This window comes from Astatotilapia calliptera, chromosome 16 (genome assembly GCF_900246225.1).
Source record: "Astatotilapia calliptera chromosome 16, fAstCal1.2, whole genome shotgun sequence".
NCBI lineage: Eukaryota > Metazoa > Chordata > Actinopteri > Cichliformes > Cichlidae > Astatotilapia > Astatotilapia calliptera.
This window is the reverse complement of record NC_039317.1, coordinates 26,162,077-26,181,824: the sequence shown is the minus strand read 5'-3', so window position 1 is coordinate 26,181,824 and position 19,748 is coordinate 26,162,077. Positions and strand designations below refer to the sequence as shown.

General features: G+C 38.5%; 1 protein-coding gene across 1 annotated transcript; it reads right to left on the bottom strand.

Moving 5' to 3' along the window:
• Positions 1-1,150: 1,150 nt before the first annotated feature.
• On the bottom strand, positions 1,151-19,222 carry LOC113007637 (histamine N-methyltransferase-like). The gene is made up of 8 exons (XM_026144364.1): positions 18,815-19,222; positions 18,579-18,721; positions 17,185-17,237; positions 15,757-15,864; positions 7,538-7,668; positions 7,042-7,135; positions 6,136-6,536; positions 1,151-1,772 (listed from the first exon to the last, which is right to left on the bottom strand). The coding sequence occupies exons 2-7, from the start codon at positions 18,710-18,712 to the stop codon at positions 6,184-6,186; spliced, it is 873 nt and encodes a 290-aa protein (XP_026000149.1). The 5' UTR covers positions 18,713-18,721; positions 18,815-19,222; the 3' UTR covers positions 1,151-1,772; positions 6,136-6,183.
• Positions 19,223-19,748: the final 526 nt, after the last annotated feature.

The window sequence follows — 19,748 nt, the reverse complement described above, 5'->3', positions numbered from 1 at the left end:
ACACGCAGTCCGCTACGAAGCAGCAATATCCTGCCGCTAGTAAGCGTCAAACAGCAGGGCGTTGACGGTCGGCTGTCTGGAGCATCGTGCCGGCTGTCTTTGAATTTGCAAGATTTCAGGTTTAGGAAGCAGTCGTCTTTTAATGTTGTCGACACATCCTCCATCATACTTTAGACAAGTGTTTTCCAAGTTGACTGATAGACGGTAATGCAGCATTAACTTCTGTTTGCTCACAGGCAAATGTCATCTGTTTATTTCTGAGAAAGAAAATGTGGGGTTCAAGTTTGTCTATGAGCAGAGCAGCTTTTTCCCAGCAAAAGAGACCGTCATGCAAAGAGTCCGGAGCATTGCAACACTGAAACCCTTAAACTAGATCTGTACACACTATATTACTTTGGGTTCCTAACATTGCCATGCCCACTTCCTCTGGTTTAATTGTAATAAATGTGTTTGATGTCTTCGATGAGCATTTCAGTGTTATGACATTCTGTAGTTCATGAGCTATGACTCCATAGCACAGAAACCAGCATGCTTCTCTAGGTGCAGAATTGTGTTTTATTGAACCAGGGCTTGTCAGCATTTTTGGTGAGCTGGTAAAATATAATTGTGTCATCCTTTATAAAGCAGTGTTGGGTTGACAGCACCCACAGAAGCTTCATTCCTCTGCTTTTTATTGGGGTGTGAAGAAGGGACATTCTCTTGGTGATGAATAACGTCTCTCTCGCATGAAGTCAAGGTAAAACACACTCACAGTGGTGGTGTGCTCCACTGGATGTACATGGATCATTTAAAATGAAATCAATTCAGCTGAAGAATTAGAGCTGGTTGCCGTAATGGTTTTTATCTGACACCCATCAATACCTCTATTGATTTGCAAGTAGGATCGAATCTTGTAAGGACTGAGTGAAAAAAAAATTAAAAATAGATACAAATTTGGCACAAAAATATCAAAGTACTATTGCAGCAAATGCACTTAAGTAAAGTGACATCCGTTAATGATTTTCTCTGTTCCCTAATGCTAAGTGTTTGAATGTTTAATATACCAAAGTCAGAAATGTTTTAAATCTAAATCTCTTCATGTTTTTGTAACAACACTGAACTTGTGCATATATTCTCCAGTTGGTTCTCTGCTTATGTGTAATTCAGAAAAAATCTAATCACATTTTTCTATACAATTTAATCATTTCCTCTCTTAAAGAAACAAACATCAGATGACAAATATACCCCAGAACACCTGCACTACAATATATCAAGATCAGCGACCATCTTTATTGTGTTCAGGTTCTTACCGGGGCTATAAACACCTGTTTATGGATACAAAGAAACAACAGTTTCACATTTCTTTATAACTGATTTTGTCAGAAACACTATGAGGCCAAATAAGGACCAGAGGATCCTGTTCATAAGTTATTAAGGCAGGGAGGGGTCGCATCAGGGACTCCCGCTTTAAATAGAGCTCCAAAGTTTCCAACTTCATTTCCTATGCACAATCAAGCTCAGACCCAAGAGATGGAGGATATTTAAGGTCCGATGAATGGATGTGAGCCAGAAACGGCATTTAATAAAAGCAAAAGACGAGATACAAGTTGATTAATGCAATGAGGAATAATAAAGCCATAGCAGATCTGCGGGGAAATGTAAGGTCTTATTTTCTTTTTCTCTTGACAGGGATTAAGTACAAATATCCCTGCTACTGGTATTAACTTCTGGCAGGATTGCTCTGTTTCATGATCAGTTTTTACTCCAAGTCCTGTATCTCTTCACTAATACAGCTGCAAAAGAGGGAGAGAGAGAAAGACATCATCTTCAGTAATAACAGTAATAAAACATAGCTGATATCATCTACAGGGTTCAAACGATAAGGGTGTTGAAAGGCCTCTGTCGATACACTGAAGTCACTGATAGTTAGGATGGCAACATTCAGTATCTTTAATTTGGCATTTTCCAAGCCATGACTCAATGATTTCAGTGTTTCCTGCAGATTTCCTTTCTTATCCTTTGCAACAGCATCACTAAACCTCTAAACATTACTTATTTATTTTCCATTGAATCCCAGACTAATTAAATTCTTGCAGGGTGAACAGCTCTTTCAGGCAGACTGACCCACATCACCAGTGTGGCTATAGAGCCCGGGATATATTAAAGTTAAACATATGAGTGTGCACAATCCATAGTTATAGTATTATGAACATTAAAAGTATGCAAATGTTTTTTTTAAGATAAATAAAAAAATAGTTCTGCTCTAATCATGTCAGAGAAACCTAGTAGTTAATAAAAGCACAGCTTGCATATCAAACAAACCCTATTTGAGCAACAACTTCAAGAGAAAATCTCTTATTCTGCATTAGGTTTCCTTTTTAAAAAAAACTCTTCTTCCACTTCCCACACAATGACAAGCACAGCCCCAAACCCTGAACCTTGTGAGGGGCATTTAGTGGGGGTAAACGTCACAGAGTGTAATTAAAGAGGAGCTTGCCCTCAGGAACTCTCCCAGTTGACAAAGCGAGTAAGTGACAGTGTCTGTTTTTTATTTTTTTCCATCAAACCAGCAAATATTGACTTAAAAGAGCATGGCTTAGAGAAATATCAAGTTGTTTCACAAAATTGTTATCACTGTTTGTCAGACACATATAGAATTCTTCTAAAGTGGCCCGTTTTTCATTTCAACTTTTTTCCTCTCGACACAAGTTAAACGACTGTGCTAGAAAAAAGAAAGTCTAAACTAGTATGATTTATGAAATCATCAAATGTGTGTTATCTGTAATTGATCAAAAATATGAACAGAAGCGGTCAATTAGTGGCGTGTTTGTCCTGCTTTATCTGTCCCACTAATGGCACTTCTGGAATAAATATGGTGCCATATCTTATCTGTGGCAATTCTCCATATTCACACCCACAGGAACGGTCCTGTACATCAGGCTATAAGGCCTTGAATCGCTAGATTAATGAGACAGACAAAGGTAAACTTGATTAGAGTAGAGTCACCCCATTCCACCCTTTCTGATTTGTAGTTAATCGCCTTGGATTGATTTAAGCCTTTGATTCTATAAGATCACTTCTGCGCAGCAGAATTTGCACTGACTTGAAGAGAAGAGAAATTTTTCAGCAGGAATTTCCACCTTGTTTTCTATCGACTGCTAATTGACGTTAGATAAAATTCCAAACTAAGAAAAGTCCCGGGAATCATCAATCAAATAGCCATATTCTGCTGTACTCAGACCTATGGAGGACAGCTGCTATATAACAACGGCTGCTAAACAGGACTAATTCTCTAGAATGAAATATGCTGCAGAGGACGGCCATTTACAGGACCGGTATCAGAGCTATATTTCAAGGCCCAGCCGCAGCCTCTGCCCATTAAAGTGTGTGTGATGTATTTTAGGGCCGGTTTATGTCCTGCTCTTTTCTCAAAGAGGGCTACACACTGACATAATGGCTGATAGAAGATGCTTCTGGGCCAGCAGTGGCTCTCCATACAGAGTAAACCAGAGTAGAGGCTATATTATTAAAGAAGATAGACATCTGAAGAGTCAATTTGGCCAAACCGTGTGAATTCAGATTAGAGAAATACCAAAAATGTCATCGCTGCTTTCGTTTTTATTTGCCTTTACAAATAAATGCAAGCACTGGTATCATAAATGTGCATTTAGTGGCTGGGATTAGGTTTATCCCTACCAGCTTTAGTATTCTAGGATACACTAGCATCAGCAAGACTGTTGGAAACCATTTTACAGCAGAATAAAGGTACGCATATGGAAAACAATGCACATTACTTGACCTCCACAGTTGCTATATTTATGGGTTAACACTGCTTCTGTATGTGCACTATCAGCACCTATTACACGTGAAAACAAATGGTGTGAAGTTATGGTCAACAAAATAACAAGGTAATTTCTTTATACGCGTTAGGTGCAGTAGGTGTGACGATGGTATCTCCTAGTGAGCAAAAACAATGCTGTTTTTTAAAATCGTTTTTCTGTTTTACTCTGGTTTAGCTTTTAAATTTTACATGTGATACTTTTTAGCAGTGATATATTAAATTCATTAATTACAGGAGAATTAAAGCAGCTGTGAATGAAGCATATTCTCTGCCTAACAACACGTGCCAAAGACGTTTGCTGAGCCAAGAAAATAATTTTAAAAACAGCCCTACTAGTGGGTACAGCACATAATTTAAGGCATACCAGTAGTCACACTTTGAACACATGGCCTGTTTCCTCATTGCCCCTAAAGATTGAAGACACAACTTAGAAGTTCAGCTCTGATTGCCCGCCAGATGGCCATACCGGAGAGATCACTTTTCTGAGAAAGACTTTCACCTAGAGGCTTCCTCAATCATGTTAAAATTTTACTGCAGCATCTGACATCTGACCAGCGTGCTGCATGGCCAATATGGGAAGAAAGTAGTTATGGAACCCACAGCTTTCTCTGCATCGTCTGCATAATAAAAAGCCCGTGAGTTTCATAAGCAAATAGAAATCTGCATCACGCACCCTTCAAAGACGTGGCTTGTCATTATGGCATCAGCTAATAAGCAGGTGGCAGGAAGTAAATAAAAACAATATCCAGCTAATAATATGACAATACCCAGCTGTTCGGCACTTCTGAGTATAATCAATCACCTGGACAACAAGGTGATCTATAAAAATTTCATCACATTTATCTAGTGGAGAACTTCTACCCTGATAAGACACCAACTGCCACATGAAGTAAATAGTTCTTGAAGAACATTAGTGGCAAGCAGTGTATTGAGGTTGATTATCTCTGTGACTAATGCTCTGTCACTCTGTGGTATGAGAGGGCCCAGCGAGGACCCCCAGTAATGGAGCCTGAGCAGGTGCTGAAAGCCCATTGACATCAGGGGGGAGTGCACTGACAAGAATTTCTGATGAATTTCAATTACTGATCTATTAAAGCTAATGAGGTAAATGAACAGCCAGAATACATTTGCCAGATAGCTTGAGACAAGACCTCAGCCGTTCCACTGGATTTTGTGCGTATGTGGCCACAGCAGATGGCATAACGCCAGTGTAGAAATGAAATAACTGGGCGAGTGGGGGCTGAAAATGTAACAGTCAAATAACCACTGGTAGCTCGGGAATTAAATGCTTAATATTAAGCACACTGATATGGCTAATAAAAGTTTCCACCGTTTGCTGTCATGGCCTTACTGAATGTAGGGATAGCATGCCACCAAGTGGAGTTAGTACAACATAGCATAATGCAGGTTCACCTGCATTTTGAGAGTTGCAGCACCATCTGCAGGCTTTATTGTGAACAGCAGTTTATTTAAATAATAATAAAAAAAAGATACCCTCTTTGAACTCATGTTTGAACTAGCTAATCATGTGACACCTCATGGATATCAGATTGTGCACAATGATAAATATTGATCAGCTAGTCACATCCTTAATCAGAGTTCAGCAAAGACCTGCCAGCTCAGCATAACTCAATATGTATGATCTATCAGTGATAATTAATGTTATAAAATAAATATTCTTTTTTTGTATTTAGTATCTTTTGGAATTTTTTTTAATCCCATTTGAAAATACATTGTGTCAACTAAGACTATACCAAAAGTTGTCTTCATTTTGCTAATAAATAAAGTGCTTTGTTATTTTTTTATACTGTAAGATAAAAATGAAAAAGGTTAAATCTGCTGCAAACCATAATGTCATATTAACACTGATTTAAAAAAAAAATATTACGGAATAGCTGCCTAATTAGGCTACAGATGCTGCATATGTGAAACAACACTGGCATCCAATGTTTCTTTAGGTTTAAGATTCAACTGAGAACAAAACAACCTTGATGGCTGAAAAAAAAAAATTGTAAATATAAAGCAATAACTGGAAAACTTTGTAAAGCCGGGTGATTATTTTCTGTGGCTCTATCACAAGAGCTGACATTTTCCACACATTAGAGCTGTTCTAACTGTAAAGATATAGATTATAGAGACTTTATCTTAAAAGGTCATACCGATACTAAACTTGCTTACAGATTCGAAAAAGGCCAACGTTTGATCAAAGCGACTTAGTAGCTAAACGTATGTGTCTTCTTGTACAGCCACAACTTTTACTCACTCGAGATAAACTGAACTATATTGATTTTATTCATTCTTTCTGACAAACTTACAGAATAAAGATCCAGCGGAATAGATGGACACTTCTCCACAGCATATATTTAAGCATGAACAAGAATGCAGCTCAGATCGCTGTTGAACAACACTTTGCCATCCTTCTCTGCGCTGCACTTTCTCCTTAGAAGATCTAACATGCCCGCTCTGATCTCTGGGGTGAAGGACTCGTGGAATTTGTCGCTTCCTGTCATGAAACTCAGCAGGCGTTCTCCATGGCAGCTGCCTGGATTGAAGCACTCGGTAATGTCGAAGGCGTTGGGAGCTGAATGCTCATCGTATTTCAGACCCAGGCTCTTCAGACAGGCAATGACCTCTGCTGATGAACGGTACTCTTTAATGACACCTACACACAGCTCCTTGCTGTAAGTCTTCCACAAGGTGTCCCATCCACTGTTGGCTGGATAGTGTGATATTGAAAATCACATACATTTCTGAATAAAAAAATACTTCAAACAAAAGTAGTCAAGAGAATTTACTCAAAATATAAAAGTAAAAAGTAGCTCCTTGAAGGCCAGCTATGTGCAAACCTAACAGAACTTCATTATAAATATAATAACTCAATATTATTAATGGAATATAAACTTTAATTCAACTTAAATTTAAACCTAAAGTAGCTGTTTTTAAGTTTCCCCTTCAAATGCATTAAATACAAAACAAAAATGCTCAGATATGGATTTTATATACAAAATATAACCCCAAGAGGGCACCATTGTTCCAGCGCAAAGAGAAAAATATGTTTGAAACAAGGCTCATCTCTGGTAAAAACAGGAGCATAAAGCAAATATGTTCTCAAAAATGTATAGTATACTTTATTTACATTCACACAATCTGAATTTGACACCTTTAAACTGTTATACTGCGGACTAATTAATTAAGGATAATTAAAATCAAGTTCGGCTTACCTGCTTCGACGATGATCATAAGTCTGCCGTTAGCTTTTAGAAGGCTGTGGTAAAAGCTGATAGTTTCACAAAGGTTTTCCACATAATAGATCATCTGTACGGGGGAACATTATGGGGAGAACTTTCTAAAGCTTGAATGAATTAAGTGTTATCATTTACAATAAATCTGCTAGGACATTTCGTCAGAGGTTGCTTGACAATTTATCACACTAATTACACATTTATCTGTCAGAATACACTCTACTCCCACTGCGGTCCCCACTGAATTCAAGCAGCAGTGCAGGATTTAGTGAGGACCCAAATATATCTCATTGTTAACAGAGTCAGACAAGGATATTACACTTTACAATACTTATACTTTATAGTTTGCAGTAGATTTTAGCTCACCACAATCCCACCTTAGGCGAGAAGACAAGACACCATAGAGTGACAAAGCAAATTCTAGAATTCCCGCTATTCTTTTGCCATGAATCTGCAGAAGGAAAACTCGTAATACCTGAATCATGTGTATGAAATCAAATTTCTTCATCTCGCTCTTCGTTTTCACTTGCTTTACATAGTCCTCGCTGCTCATGATGTTCCAGCCAAATGGGATCTTCTGAAGACTGGCAGTCTTTGCTACCAAAGCTTTAAGATGAACAAAACCAAATAGCCATCAATAACATTGAGATCTATGCTTATGTCCACATGGTAGGATTTGTAAAGAATTTATTCGTAAATCAGGGTGGAAAATAAGTATTTGGTCAATAACAAAACTACAACTCAATACTTTGTAACATAACCTTTGTTGGCAATAACAGAGGTCAAACGTTTACTATAGGTCTTTACCAGGTTTGCACACACAGTAGCTGGTATTTTGGCCCATTCCTCCATGCAGATCTTCTCGAGAGCAGTGATGTTTTGGGGCTGTCGCCGAGCAACACGGACTTTCAACTCCCGCCACAGATTTTCTATGGGGTTGAGGTCTGGAGACTGGCTAGGCCACTCCAGGACTTTCAAATGCTTCTTACGGAGCCACTCCTTTGTTGCCCGGGCGGTGTGTTTTGGATCACTGTCATGTTGGAAGACCCAGCCTCGTTTCATCTTCAAAGTTCTCACTGATGGAAGGAGGTTTTGGCTCAAAATCTCACGATACATGGCCCCATTCATTCTGTCCTTAACACGGATCAGTCGTCCTGTCCCCTTGGCAGAAAAACAGCCCCATAGCATGATGTTTCCACCCCCATGCTTCACAGTAGGTATGGTGTTCTTGGGATGCAACTCAGTATTCTTCGTCCTCCAAACACGACGAGTTGAGTTTATACCAAAAAGTTCTACTTTGGTTTCATCTGACCACATGACATTCTCCCAATCCTCTGCTGTATCATCCATGTGCTCTCTGGCAAACTTCAGACGGGCCTGGACATGCACTGGCTTCAGCAGCGGAACACGTCTGACACTGCGGGATTTGATTCTCTGCCGTTGTAGTGTGTTACTGATAGTGACCTTTGTTACTTTGGTCCCAGCTCTCTGCAGGTCATTCACCAGGTCCCCCCGTGTGGTTCTGGGATCTTTGCTCACCGTTCTCATGATCATTTTGACCCCACGGGATGAGATCTTGCGTGGAGCCCCAGATCGAGGGAGATTATCAGTGGTCTTGTATGTCTTCCATTTTCTGATGATTGCTCCCACAGTTGATTTTTTCACACCAAGCTGCTTGCCTATTGTAGATTCACTCTTCCCAGTCTGGTGCAGGTCTACAATACTTTTCCTGGTGTCCTTCGAAAGCTCTTTGGTCTTGGCCATGGCGGAGTTTGGAGTCTGACTGTTTGAGGCTGTGGACAGGTGTCTTTTATACAGATGATGAGTTCAAACAGGTGCCATTCATACAGGTAACGAGTGGGGGACAGAAAAGCTTCTTACAGAAGACGTTACAGGTCTGTGAGAGCCAGAGATTTTCCTTGTTTGAGGTGACCAAATACTTATTTTCTACCCTGATTTACGAATAAATTCTTTACAAATCCTACCATGTGAATTCATGGATTTTTTTTTCCACATTCTGTCTCTCACAGTTGAAGTGTACCTCTGGTGCAAATTACTGACCTCTGTCATCATTTTAAGTGGGGGAACTTGCACAATCGGTGGCTGACTAAATACTTTTTTGCCCCACTGTATATGCGATACATCAAAACACTGATTACACTGAGATAAAACGCTGGCAGACATCATTTAAGAGAATGAACTACTTTAAGAACATATAAAGAAAAGTAAAAATAAATATGGGGAGATGCGATTGTAGTCTTCTTCGTTGGTGTACATGAGAAGACCACAAAACAAAGAACCAAAAAACAGCTGATGCATTCACATGAAAGTAACATCAGCAGACGTATCAGTAGTTTGGGGTTTGTTCCTATGCAATTTTCGGTTGCAGATGATAAAGGATTCATAAAGTTTATTCATGCAGGTCCATATGACAGAGAATGTGCATCTTCTGTTTGTTTTCATATTATAATTTATATTTAATTGTGTTGTGGTTTGCAGTGTTTTGTGTTCTTTTCACTTTAAATTTGTAAAAGGAAAAAGCTTAAAATTTAAATAGTTAAAAGTTGAAATGTGAATAGTTGATTTTTGTATTATATGATTTGTTTATTACATTTTATGTGGAGTGAATAAATAAAAGTATATTTACGGTGGCCCCTAGAGACAAAGCACATACAAACTTCAAATCACGTACGAACTCTGAAGCATGTACAAACTCCAAAACACGTAAAAACTCCAAAACACGTAAAAACTCCAAAGCACGTAAAAACTCCAAAGCACGTAAAAACTCCAAAGCACGTAAAAACACGTACAAACTCCGAAGCACGTAAAAACTCAGAAGCACATAAAAACTCAAAACACGTACAAAAGACAACAGAAGTGCTCCAGGATGCTGGGCACAGTGTTGAGCCTTTGTTATCTTGTGGCTACACAAGCCAGCAAGTACCAACGACTGGATTTGGTGTGTGGTAATAACAGGTAAATGAACTTCTTTTTTAAATTATTTGAATATATATGAGTGCCTGTGTATAAATACACAAACAATACACATATGCTTTCAATTGTGTGATTTAAGTGATCTAGTAGCTCTGCTTTGGAAGTTCAGTTCATGCTAGAAATGTGTTTTGGAGTTTGTACGTGTTTTGTCTCTAGGGGCCACCGCATATATCTATATATAAACATATATAAATAAAACCACTTTTTTTTTTTTACGTTAGTAATTCCTTTTGTGCATAATTTTATATTATTGTTAATAATAAATGAAATAATAATAATAATAATAATGGATACTTTATTGATCCCCATGGGGAAATTACTTGTTTTTCTCTGCATTTGACCCATTCACTCAGTGAAGCAGTGGGCAGCCCACTAAGCAGGCGCCCGGGGAGCAGTGTGTAGGGACGGTACCTTGCTCAGGGGTACCTCAGGGTAGCCGTTAAGTGGATTCGAACCGCCCGACCTTCCGATCATGGGGCGACCACTTTACCTACTGAGCTATCCCTGCCCCATAAATAAAATAAAGCAACAAAACAACCTGAAGAGCCGGTTCGGAGCCGAAAGAGCCGGCTCTTTTTAGTGAGCCGAACCGAAAGAGCCGGTTCTCTAAAAAGAGCCGGAAATCCCATCACTAATGCATAACAACAGAGCAGCCACCAGGCCCAGGCTCTTCCAGCAGCCACCAGGCACAGGCTCCTGCAGCAGCCACCAGGCCCAGGATCCTCCTGCAGCAGCCACCAGGCCCAGGCTCTTTCCAGCAGCCACCAGGCCCAGGCTCTTCCAGCAGCCACCAGGCCCAGGCTCTTCCAGCAGCCACCAGGCCCAGGCTCCTACTGCTCCACCAGGCCCAGGATCCTCCAGCAGCCACTGGGCCCAGGATCCTCCAGCAGCGCCACCCAGGCCCAGGCTCTTCCAGCAGCCACCAGGCCCAGGATCCTACTGCTCCACCAGGCCCAGGCTCTTCCAGCAGCCACCAGGCCCAGGATCCTCCAGCAGCCACCAGGCCCAGGCTCTTCCAGCAGCCACTAGGCCCAGGATCCTACTGCTCCACCAGGCCCAGGATCCTCCAGCAGCCACTGGGCCCAGGATCCTCTAGCAAGGCACCAACAAGTAAATCAACAGTGACAAGACGGTGAACGGAGCGAGCAAATCAACAAGCTCAATGGGGCCTAAGAGAACACCGAACGCCGATGAAATTGAGGACATCAAAAAGTCATTGGACTTTCTAACTGAGGAAACATCGGCTATCAAGCTACAACAGAAATATATCCTAGACTTAGTCGAGGAAATAAGGTCGCTACGTAACCAGAATGCAGAGAAGGAGAAACGGATCGTCTATCTGGAGAGCAGGGTCGCGGACCTGGAGCAATATACCAGAATGAACGACGTGATCATCACAGGGCTGTACATGAAACCCCGGTCATATGCTCGGGCTGTGACTGCTGGCAGTAAAGAGGAGCAAGGAGATCTGGATGGGAGCTCTGCGGAGCAACAAGTAGCTGGTTTCTTGCAGTCGAAAGGGATCGACCTGGACTGTAATAACATCGAGGCATGCCACCCCTTGCCCAGGAGAAATGCTAGTGATAAACCAGCTATCATCATAAGATTTGTAAACAGGAAACACAAGAATGCACTGCTGAAGCAGGGGAGGAAACTAAAAGGATCGAACGTCTACATGAATGACCATCTAACCAAATCCAATGCTGACATAGCGAAGAAAGCACGATACCTAAAGAAACTGGGTAAAATTCAGAACACCTGGACTGCAAACTGTAAAATATTTATAAAGCTCAACGGTACACCGGAGGAAGCCAAGGTGCTGGTCATCAAATGCATCCAGGATCTGGAAAAATATTAACAGGTCACTTGACTACAAAGGCAAGGAGCGGGACAAACAATCTACAGTCATCAAAGCAGGTAATAGAAGACAACAACGGAAGCTAAAGCGTAACGTATTCAAGGATGAAACAATCAATTAATTCATTATCTGGGAATTATACATTGCTACCACAAAGGATTGCTAATCAGGAGATAAATTCACCAGTAAACACGGAATACAAAACACACTTCACAGAGCAGGACATTGATCCAGAATGGAACTTTTTTAACATCAAAAATACCTGCTACTATCATACTGAAGAACAATTCAACAAAACTGTCAAGGTCGACGGCAAAATATCTATAATCCACTTTAATAGTAGAAGTTTATATGCAAATTTTCACAAAATAAGGGAATATTTAAGCAAATTTACACATCCATTCAGTGTGATTGCAGTATCTGAAACATGGATTAATAAACAGAAAGGAGAGGACTTTGTAATAGATGGATATGAATTAAATCTTACAAATAGAAAGAATAAGAATGGCGGTGGTGTGGCCTTGTTTGTGGATAAAAATTTAAAATACAAGATGGTAGAAAAAATGACGGTGGCGGTAGATAATATATTAGAGTGTGTAACAATAGAAATTAGTATGGGAAAAGAGAAAAATGTCATTGTAAGCTGTATATAGGACACCAGGTTCTAATATTGAAATTTTTAAGGAGTGGGTAGATAAAACATTCATTAGGACAAATCAAAAAGTCATGTTCATTTGTGGGGATTTTAACATAGATCTACTAAATCCAAACAAGCAGAGAGCGACAGAGGAATTTATTAATACAATGTATAGCTTGGGACTTTTTCCAGTGATCACTAAGCCCAGCAGGATTACAGCACAGTCGGCAACCCTAATAGACAATATATTTACTAATGAAATAGAAAATAGAACCATAAGTGGTCTCCTAATTAATGACATCAGTGATCATCTACCTGTTTTTATAGTGTATAACAGCAATTACAGGAAGGTTAAACAGCAAAACACAATAAAATACAAACGAGTGAGAACAGAAGAGTCAATAAACGCATTCAAAAGTGATTTACTCAAGCAAGAATGGGAGATGCTGTATAAGGAAAAAAATATTGATAAAGCTTATGAGATTTTTTTAGGAAAATTTAAACTGTTATATAATAGTCATTGCCCAGTAAAGAAATATAGTAAAAAACAAAAATATGCAGAGTGCCCATGGATTACAAAAGGATTGCAAAATGCATGTAAGAAGAAAAATACCTTATACAGAGAATTTATAATGAACAGAAGCACAGAAGCTGAAAATAAATACAAGAAATATAAAAATAAATTAACGAGTATTTTAAGGTCATGTAAAAAGGAATACTATGAAAAATTACTGATTATGAATAAAAATAATATTAAAGGGATCTGGAAAACATTAAATACCATCATCAAAAAGGGCTCGGGGCAGGCAGACTATCCTTCGTATTTCGCAAATAATGATAGAAATATTACTAATATGAGAGATGTGGTAAATGAGTTCAATAAATTCTTTGTAAGTGTTGGGCCAGACTTGGCTGAAACAATTCCTGATATAACAGATTCTGTAGAGAAAGAAACTAGACTCATTGACCGCAATCCTCATTCAATGTTCTTAACGGTGGTGGAAGAAATGGAAATCATTGATATTGTTGGGAAATCACAAACAAAAAACTCTACAGACTCTGACGACATTGATATGGAAATCGTTAAGAGAGTGATAGAGGGCATTTCCAAACCCTTAACACACATTTGCAATTTGTCCTTACAAACTGGTACATTCCCAAAACAAATGAAAACAGCTAAAGTAACACCACTGTTTAAAAATGGTGACAGACACCAATTCACAAATTATAGGCCTGTCTCTCTACTTTCTCAATTTTCAAAAATACTGGAAAAAGTCTTTAGTAATAGACTTGACAAATTTATAGATAAACACAAAATAATAACGGATAGTCAGTATGGTTTCAGATCAAATAGATCAACATCATTGGCATTAATGGAACTGATCGAAAATATCACCAACAATATAGATAAAAGACAATGTATAGTTAGTGTATTCATTGACCTAAAAAAAGCTTTTGACACAATTAATCATGACATATTACTTGATAAACTGGAGTACTACGGCATTAGAGGAGTGGTGTTAGAATGGGTAAAGAGTTATTTGAGAGACAGGCAGCAATTTGTGAAAATTGGGGAATATCAATCAGAGTGTATGGACATTGTTTGTGGAGTTCCGCAGGGGTCAGTATTGGGACCAAAGCTGTTTATCCTCTATATCAATGATATATGCAGAACATCAGATATACTACAGTTTATTCTATTTGCAGATGATACAAATATTTTTTGTGCTGGAGAGAACTTACAGCAGCTTTTGGAAATTGTCACACAAGAAATGATTAAACTGAAAACATGGTTTGATAGAAATAAGCTATCATTAAATTTGGAAAAAACTACATTTATGTTATTCGGAAATTGTAAAAAAGATGCAGGAGCAAAATTATTAGTAAACAATGTTGAAATAGAGCAAGTTTCGGATACAAAATTTCTGGTTGTGATAATAGATAACAAAATCTGCTGGAAACCTCACATAAAGCATATACAAGCCAAACTGTCAAGAAGCATCTCCGTACTAAGTAAAGTTAAATATTTTTTGCCTTCCAAATCACTCCGGGTACTTTATTGTTCACTTATATTGCCATATTTGGAATACTGTGTGGAAATTTGGGGAAACACATATAAAACTGCACTTCAACCAATATGTAAAATTTAAAAAAAAAGCAATCAGGATGATTAATAAAGCAGGATTTAGAGACCATACTAACATCATGTTTTTGAAATTAAAAATACTGAAGTTTATGGATCTTATAAAATATAAAACTGCAAAAATTATGTACAAGGCCAGATACAATATGTTACCAGGAAATATACAGAGGATGTTCTATGACAGAGAAGGAGACTATGAATTGAGGGGGAAATTGAATCTAAGGATTCTTAAAGCACGGTTAAAACCTTTTGTGTCACTATTTATGGGGTAAAACTGTGGAATAGTTTTACTATAGATCTACAGCAATGCTCAGGAATTAGTAAGTTCATGAAAATACTTCGAAAACTGATTTTGGAAGAATATGATACCGATAAAGATGATCACCCATTGTATGTATAAAAATATCAAATTATATCCAAATTATATCAATCACGGTAGCCAAGTTTATATAGGTTCTCCTCGTGTATCGTGTGGAGTATGTGATGATGGGAATTAGGTGAATTATGTGGGATCAATAAGATGTTGAGCAGGGGTAGGAATTAATAAGTATGTTCATACTTCTTCCTACTCCTTTTCAGACCAAACATTGTTACATTATGTCAGACGATTTTGTTTTATTTCATTATATATTTTTTGTTTATCTGAACACATACGTGTGTGTGTGTATATCTACATATATATTCGTATCTGTAAATGAAAATATATGTAGTGTGTATATATTGTTTTTTGTTTTATATGTCTGAAACAAATAAAGATACAATACAATACAATACAATACAAGTGAAACAAATGATTTCAGATGACGATGTATACACGTTTTACACAATTTTCAGGTACTGCAACACAAATGAGTGCATGATGAATTTTAACAACACACAAAGTAACTACTTCTTTTGGCATTTTGAGAAAGCTCTAAATGTCAGCTGATAATGTTAGTACTTTCACTACTGGCACTAATACATCGGCTTTTCAGAAAGGTAAAGAAGAGCCTGAAGAGGAAACCCATCTGAAAATAGAGTAAAAATATTTCAACATGTGGTGTGAATGTGAATGGTTAATACCTTTGAAGTTGTCTGAGAGTTCAGAGCTGCCCTCCACAATGTCAGCAGTAATAGGAACAGCAGGGAATACAGACTGCAGCAGTGTGAGGATCTGAGCATCCACCTCACCTGGGGAAAAAAAAAAAAAAAAAAAAATCAGGAAGTGAAGAAGATTTTGAACACCTGTGGCTCCACATAACGCTTTAAAATGAAAATGCTCCAAAACATATAGTATAGAACACTTTAAAAAAACCCTGAAATTTATTTAGAAAAGTCAAAAATATATATAACGCAGATGTGTGTAATACTTCTTATCATTCTGATCAACAGAATCATTAACAGTTTGTTGTTTGATGTCATTGTGCAATAACCGCAGTGATCTATGACCTATATTGATCATATGTGGAGCCAAGTGCAATCTGCAATAGCTTTGACAGTGACTTTAATGTATTAATGCCCCCACAGACACTGTTATTATGAATTCTCTTTGTTGCACGCCTTTGAAGGGCATGGTAATCAGTTTAATTGGAGCTTTTTAACAGCGATTCTCAAACTTTTTCTGGCATGTCTCACTTCAGAAACCAAAAAAAAAAAAAAAAGTATCCAGGATTACATTTTAGTGAAATAAAGGTCAGCATGACAACATCAGAAAACTCTTTTCTTCAAAAAACCCTGTTCGTTCAGCTGCTCCACTTTAATCTGTGGGGACTGCCACAGAGAACCACTGGTTTAAAACAAGTAAATATGTGATGGTCTTGAGTCTTTGACCCGTTTTTGAGTTTGTTATTTTGTTTTTGCAGAATATTAAGATGCTGATATTCAGTTTAGAGTGCCTCTGAGTTTTGTTAAGTTCTAGTTCCTAGCCCTTGTTTAATCATTTAGATCCCTCTCATGGCCAGTCTCTCAGTCTTGCTTCTGTGTCTTCTCCAACGTCTCCTGTGTAAGTTATTTGTGCCTCCTTGTGTAGTCCATCATGTCTGGTTATGCATGTTAAGTTCTCTCGCTCCCCCTGTTGCCTGCGTTTAGTCAGTCTGTGTCTCAGTGTGTGTTTCTCATAATTCCTTTGTTAGCCTCCTGTGCTGTGTGCGTTATGTTCAGTTTTGCTTCCTTGTCTCATTAGTTAGATTACTTTCAGCTGTGTTCCCACCTGTGTTCTGTTCCCTCATTTCCCCTTGTGTGCATTTATGTCTGCATCTCCCTCATACTCTGGCTGTTTGTTAGTTTCCTAGTTTTCCCCAGTTTGGTTTCATGTCCTCTGTATTTCCAGTAATAAAGCTTAAAGAGTTTTGAGTTCAGTCCTGTTTGTGAGCCTGCATTTTGGGCAGTGTTCCTGCCCACTTCACACTGCCACATGACAAAATAAGCCAGAACTACCACAGCACACATATACAATGGTCAGTAATGCTACTACAATTAATATTACACTTATTGTTATATTTGATCACATACCTCCACCACTTCCAACACCAAGAACGCTCAGGCTGCTTTTACCCTCTCCAATCCTGCATCAAAAATAAGAACGTTAATAAACCGTTAAAGAAAGTGTACAGTATGTGTGTCACAAGATGTATGCTGGAAAATTACGGTCTTACAAAATTGCACTATGGAGCCTCTGTGTTGGCTGGTGCTAGGCTGGATCATTGAATAGATGGGTTGGCAGCTCAGTGGGTTGTACACAGCTCAGCTGCTTGCTTAATTTTTAAAACAGCTTCACTCCTGAATGGTGGTCTAAAAAGAGCATCTAAGAAGTGACTGTTTGAAAGCATGGATGTTTTCTTTTGTGAAAAAACTAATTACAGAGCTCAAAGCAAGAGAATTATGACAGCTGCTTTTCAAAACGATCAGCCCAAACCTCTAAACGATCACAAAATCTAAAAGGAAAATATGAAAATGTAAAAGCTGAAAGCCATACATCTTTTGTTATTAAGCATTTCACCTCTACTTACAATATGGAATTTAATCTATTGCAAACTATCAGACTACAGAATATCTCAAAGCATTTTTCATTTAATAAATAAGTTGGTGAGGTACATTTAGTTAAGTAAACAGTAGATGTTTGTGCTATCAAGTGAATAAAGACAAGTGTAAAGGATAAACTGCAAGTGTACTGTTGAATTCTTTCAGGGGGTTTATTAAAAAAATGACCAGTCTTGCTGAGCACAAGTTAACATTATTTCAATAGACAAATTGTGGATATTCAGGAGATCATGGTGAAAAGAAACTTTTTATAAGAGGGCTGTGCGGCAGTGAAAGAGACAAGAAACCCTTCTTCTAGTCTTCCCGTCTGTTTTAAATAGCTGTGTGACAAATACGGATAAAAATGTAATAACCAATCACAGCATAGCATCATCCATCAGGCTGATCCAATTTAGCACCAAATGGGTTGTTTTGACATAGTAGGGACAATCTGAAAGAAATTGAGTTTTTGAATGAAAATTCAGATTGTGTGCGTGCACTGCAGCTTGCATGAAATTGTAGGCAATTTCTTCTGCCTTTAAAAAGACATTTTGAAGTTATCTGCACAGACCCTGGTGGGCTAAATTACCCCATTCCCTAAAACAGCACGTAACATAAGGAAGGCAACAATTTAAGCCTGGCTAACTAAATGGTTAAATGCTCAAACGACTTTCCATAAACTAGCAGAGACCATACTGTGGTGGAACTTCAGGCGGTATAAAGCATCTACTGTTGACAAGTGGAGGACACAGATGCAACTTACGTCAAAGTTTTCACATTCCAACCCTTGAGTACAGTCATTACTGTAGTGCTGCATGAGCAGTCTGTCCCCTACTCTTAGCTTGGAATATGGGTTATTACTTCAAGCATTTCATTTCCTGCTGTACCTTTTAAATTCTCTTGCTAGGAGATTGTTAACACACTGCACAATGGCCTTGTGCTCTCCTGAGTGTTCCAGATAGAACTGGAAAATGTGGACATTGTCACCCTCATAACAAGTGTGCTGTGCTTCTGCAGCCATGACTGATTCCTGCAATGCACAGAAATCAAAAACAACAACATAATCAAGTTGCTCACCACACTTTAATTATATAGTTACATCATAAGAATAAAAAAAAAATACCTTAAATAGCTGTAGCCTCTGTGGAAATCGAGTTCTTCCCCTTCTTTTGAGTTGCACACTTTACATTCCCTCCCACAAAGTGGGCTGGCTTCAAAGTAGTCTCTCTAAAGCACAAATAGTGGGCGTCCTGAACTGGTGGACTGGTTGTGGCGAATGAGGGCAGAGACCCAACTGCTCTCCCCCTTCTTTTAAGTTGTGGTGTTTCTCTTCTCTTCCACAAATGGGCTGGGCTTCAACATTTTCTCTGTAGAACAGAAATAGTGGGCTTTCCTCAACCTGTTCAATTGGCCTCACCTGCCCTTAACACTAACCAAACATGTGCAAAGCATGCACCACTTTAGATGGTCTAAGATTCTGGTCCTAGATTTAGAACTGAAGAAGCTTCTTGAATGAGGGTTGCAGCATCTTGAAGCAACTTAAAGAAGTCCAGATGCTTTTCTTTCTAAGCTCTTTAGACTACGGTGACCTGGATGACTGAGAACCTTCACAGACACTGCTTTAGATGATTTCATACATTACATGTCATGGTTACATGGTTGTGTTTGCAGATCAGTAAGTAAAGTTGTCCTCAAGATGGTGCCAAAAGTTCAGCTATATCGTAGTGTCTGCAGAACATCTGCTGCCACAGCATACATCATCTTTACCATTTTATAAATATTAACAGCACAAGCTGTTGAGCTGAAAAGACATTCTGGAGCATAAATATATTTAAGCTGCAAAAGGTTGTAACAGTTATTGTAAACAATCCCCAAATCAGTCACAACGCCATGATTACGATGAATCTACTCATCTAGGAAAACAATTTATTTTTAATGTATAAACCATCTTAATTTCAAAATGCTATTGTGACAGCTTCATCTTAGAATCAGTTGTATAAGTAACTTACTTCAGCTTTATACACGTCCAGTATAAGCAGCGACTTTAATTCATCTGA

Coding starts and splice junctions, on each gene's coding strand:
- LOC113007637 (XM_026144364.1), bottom strand. CDS start 18,712: ATGGCTGCAGAAGCACAGCACACTTGTTATGAGGGTGACAATGTCCAC. Junction 7,669..15,756: donor ACTCTCAGACAACTTCAAAG/GTATTAACCATT, acceptor TTCATCTTAAAG/CTTTGGTAGCAAAGACTGCC. Junction 7,136..7,537: donor ATTTCATACACATGATTCAG/GTATTACGAGTT, acceptor TCCCCCGTACAG/ATGATCTATTATGTGGAAAA.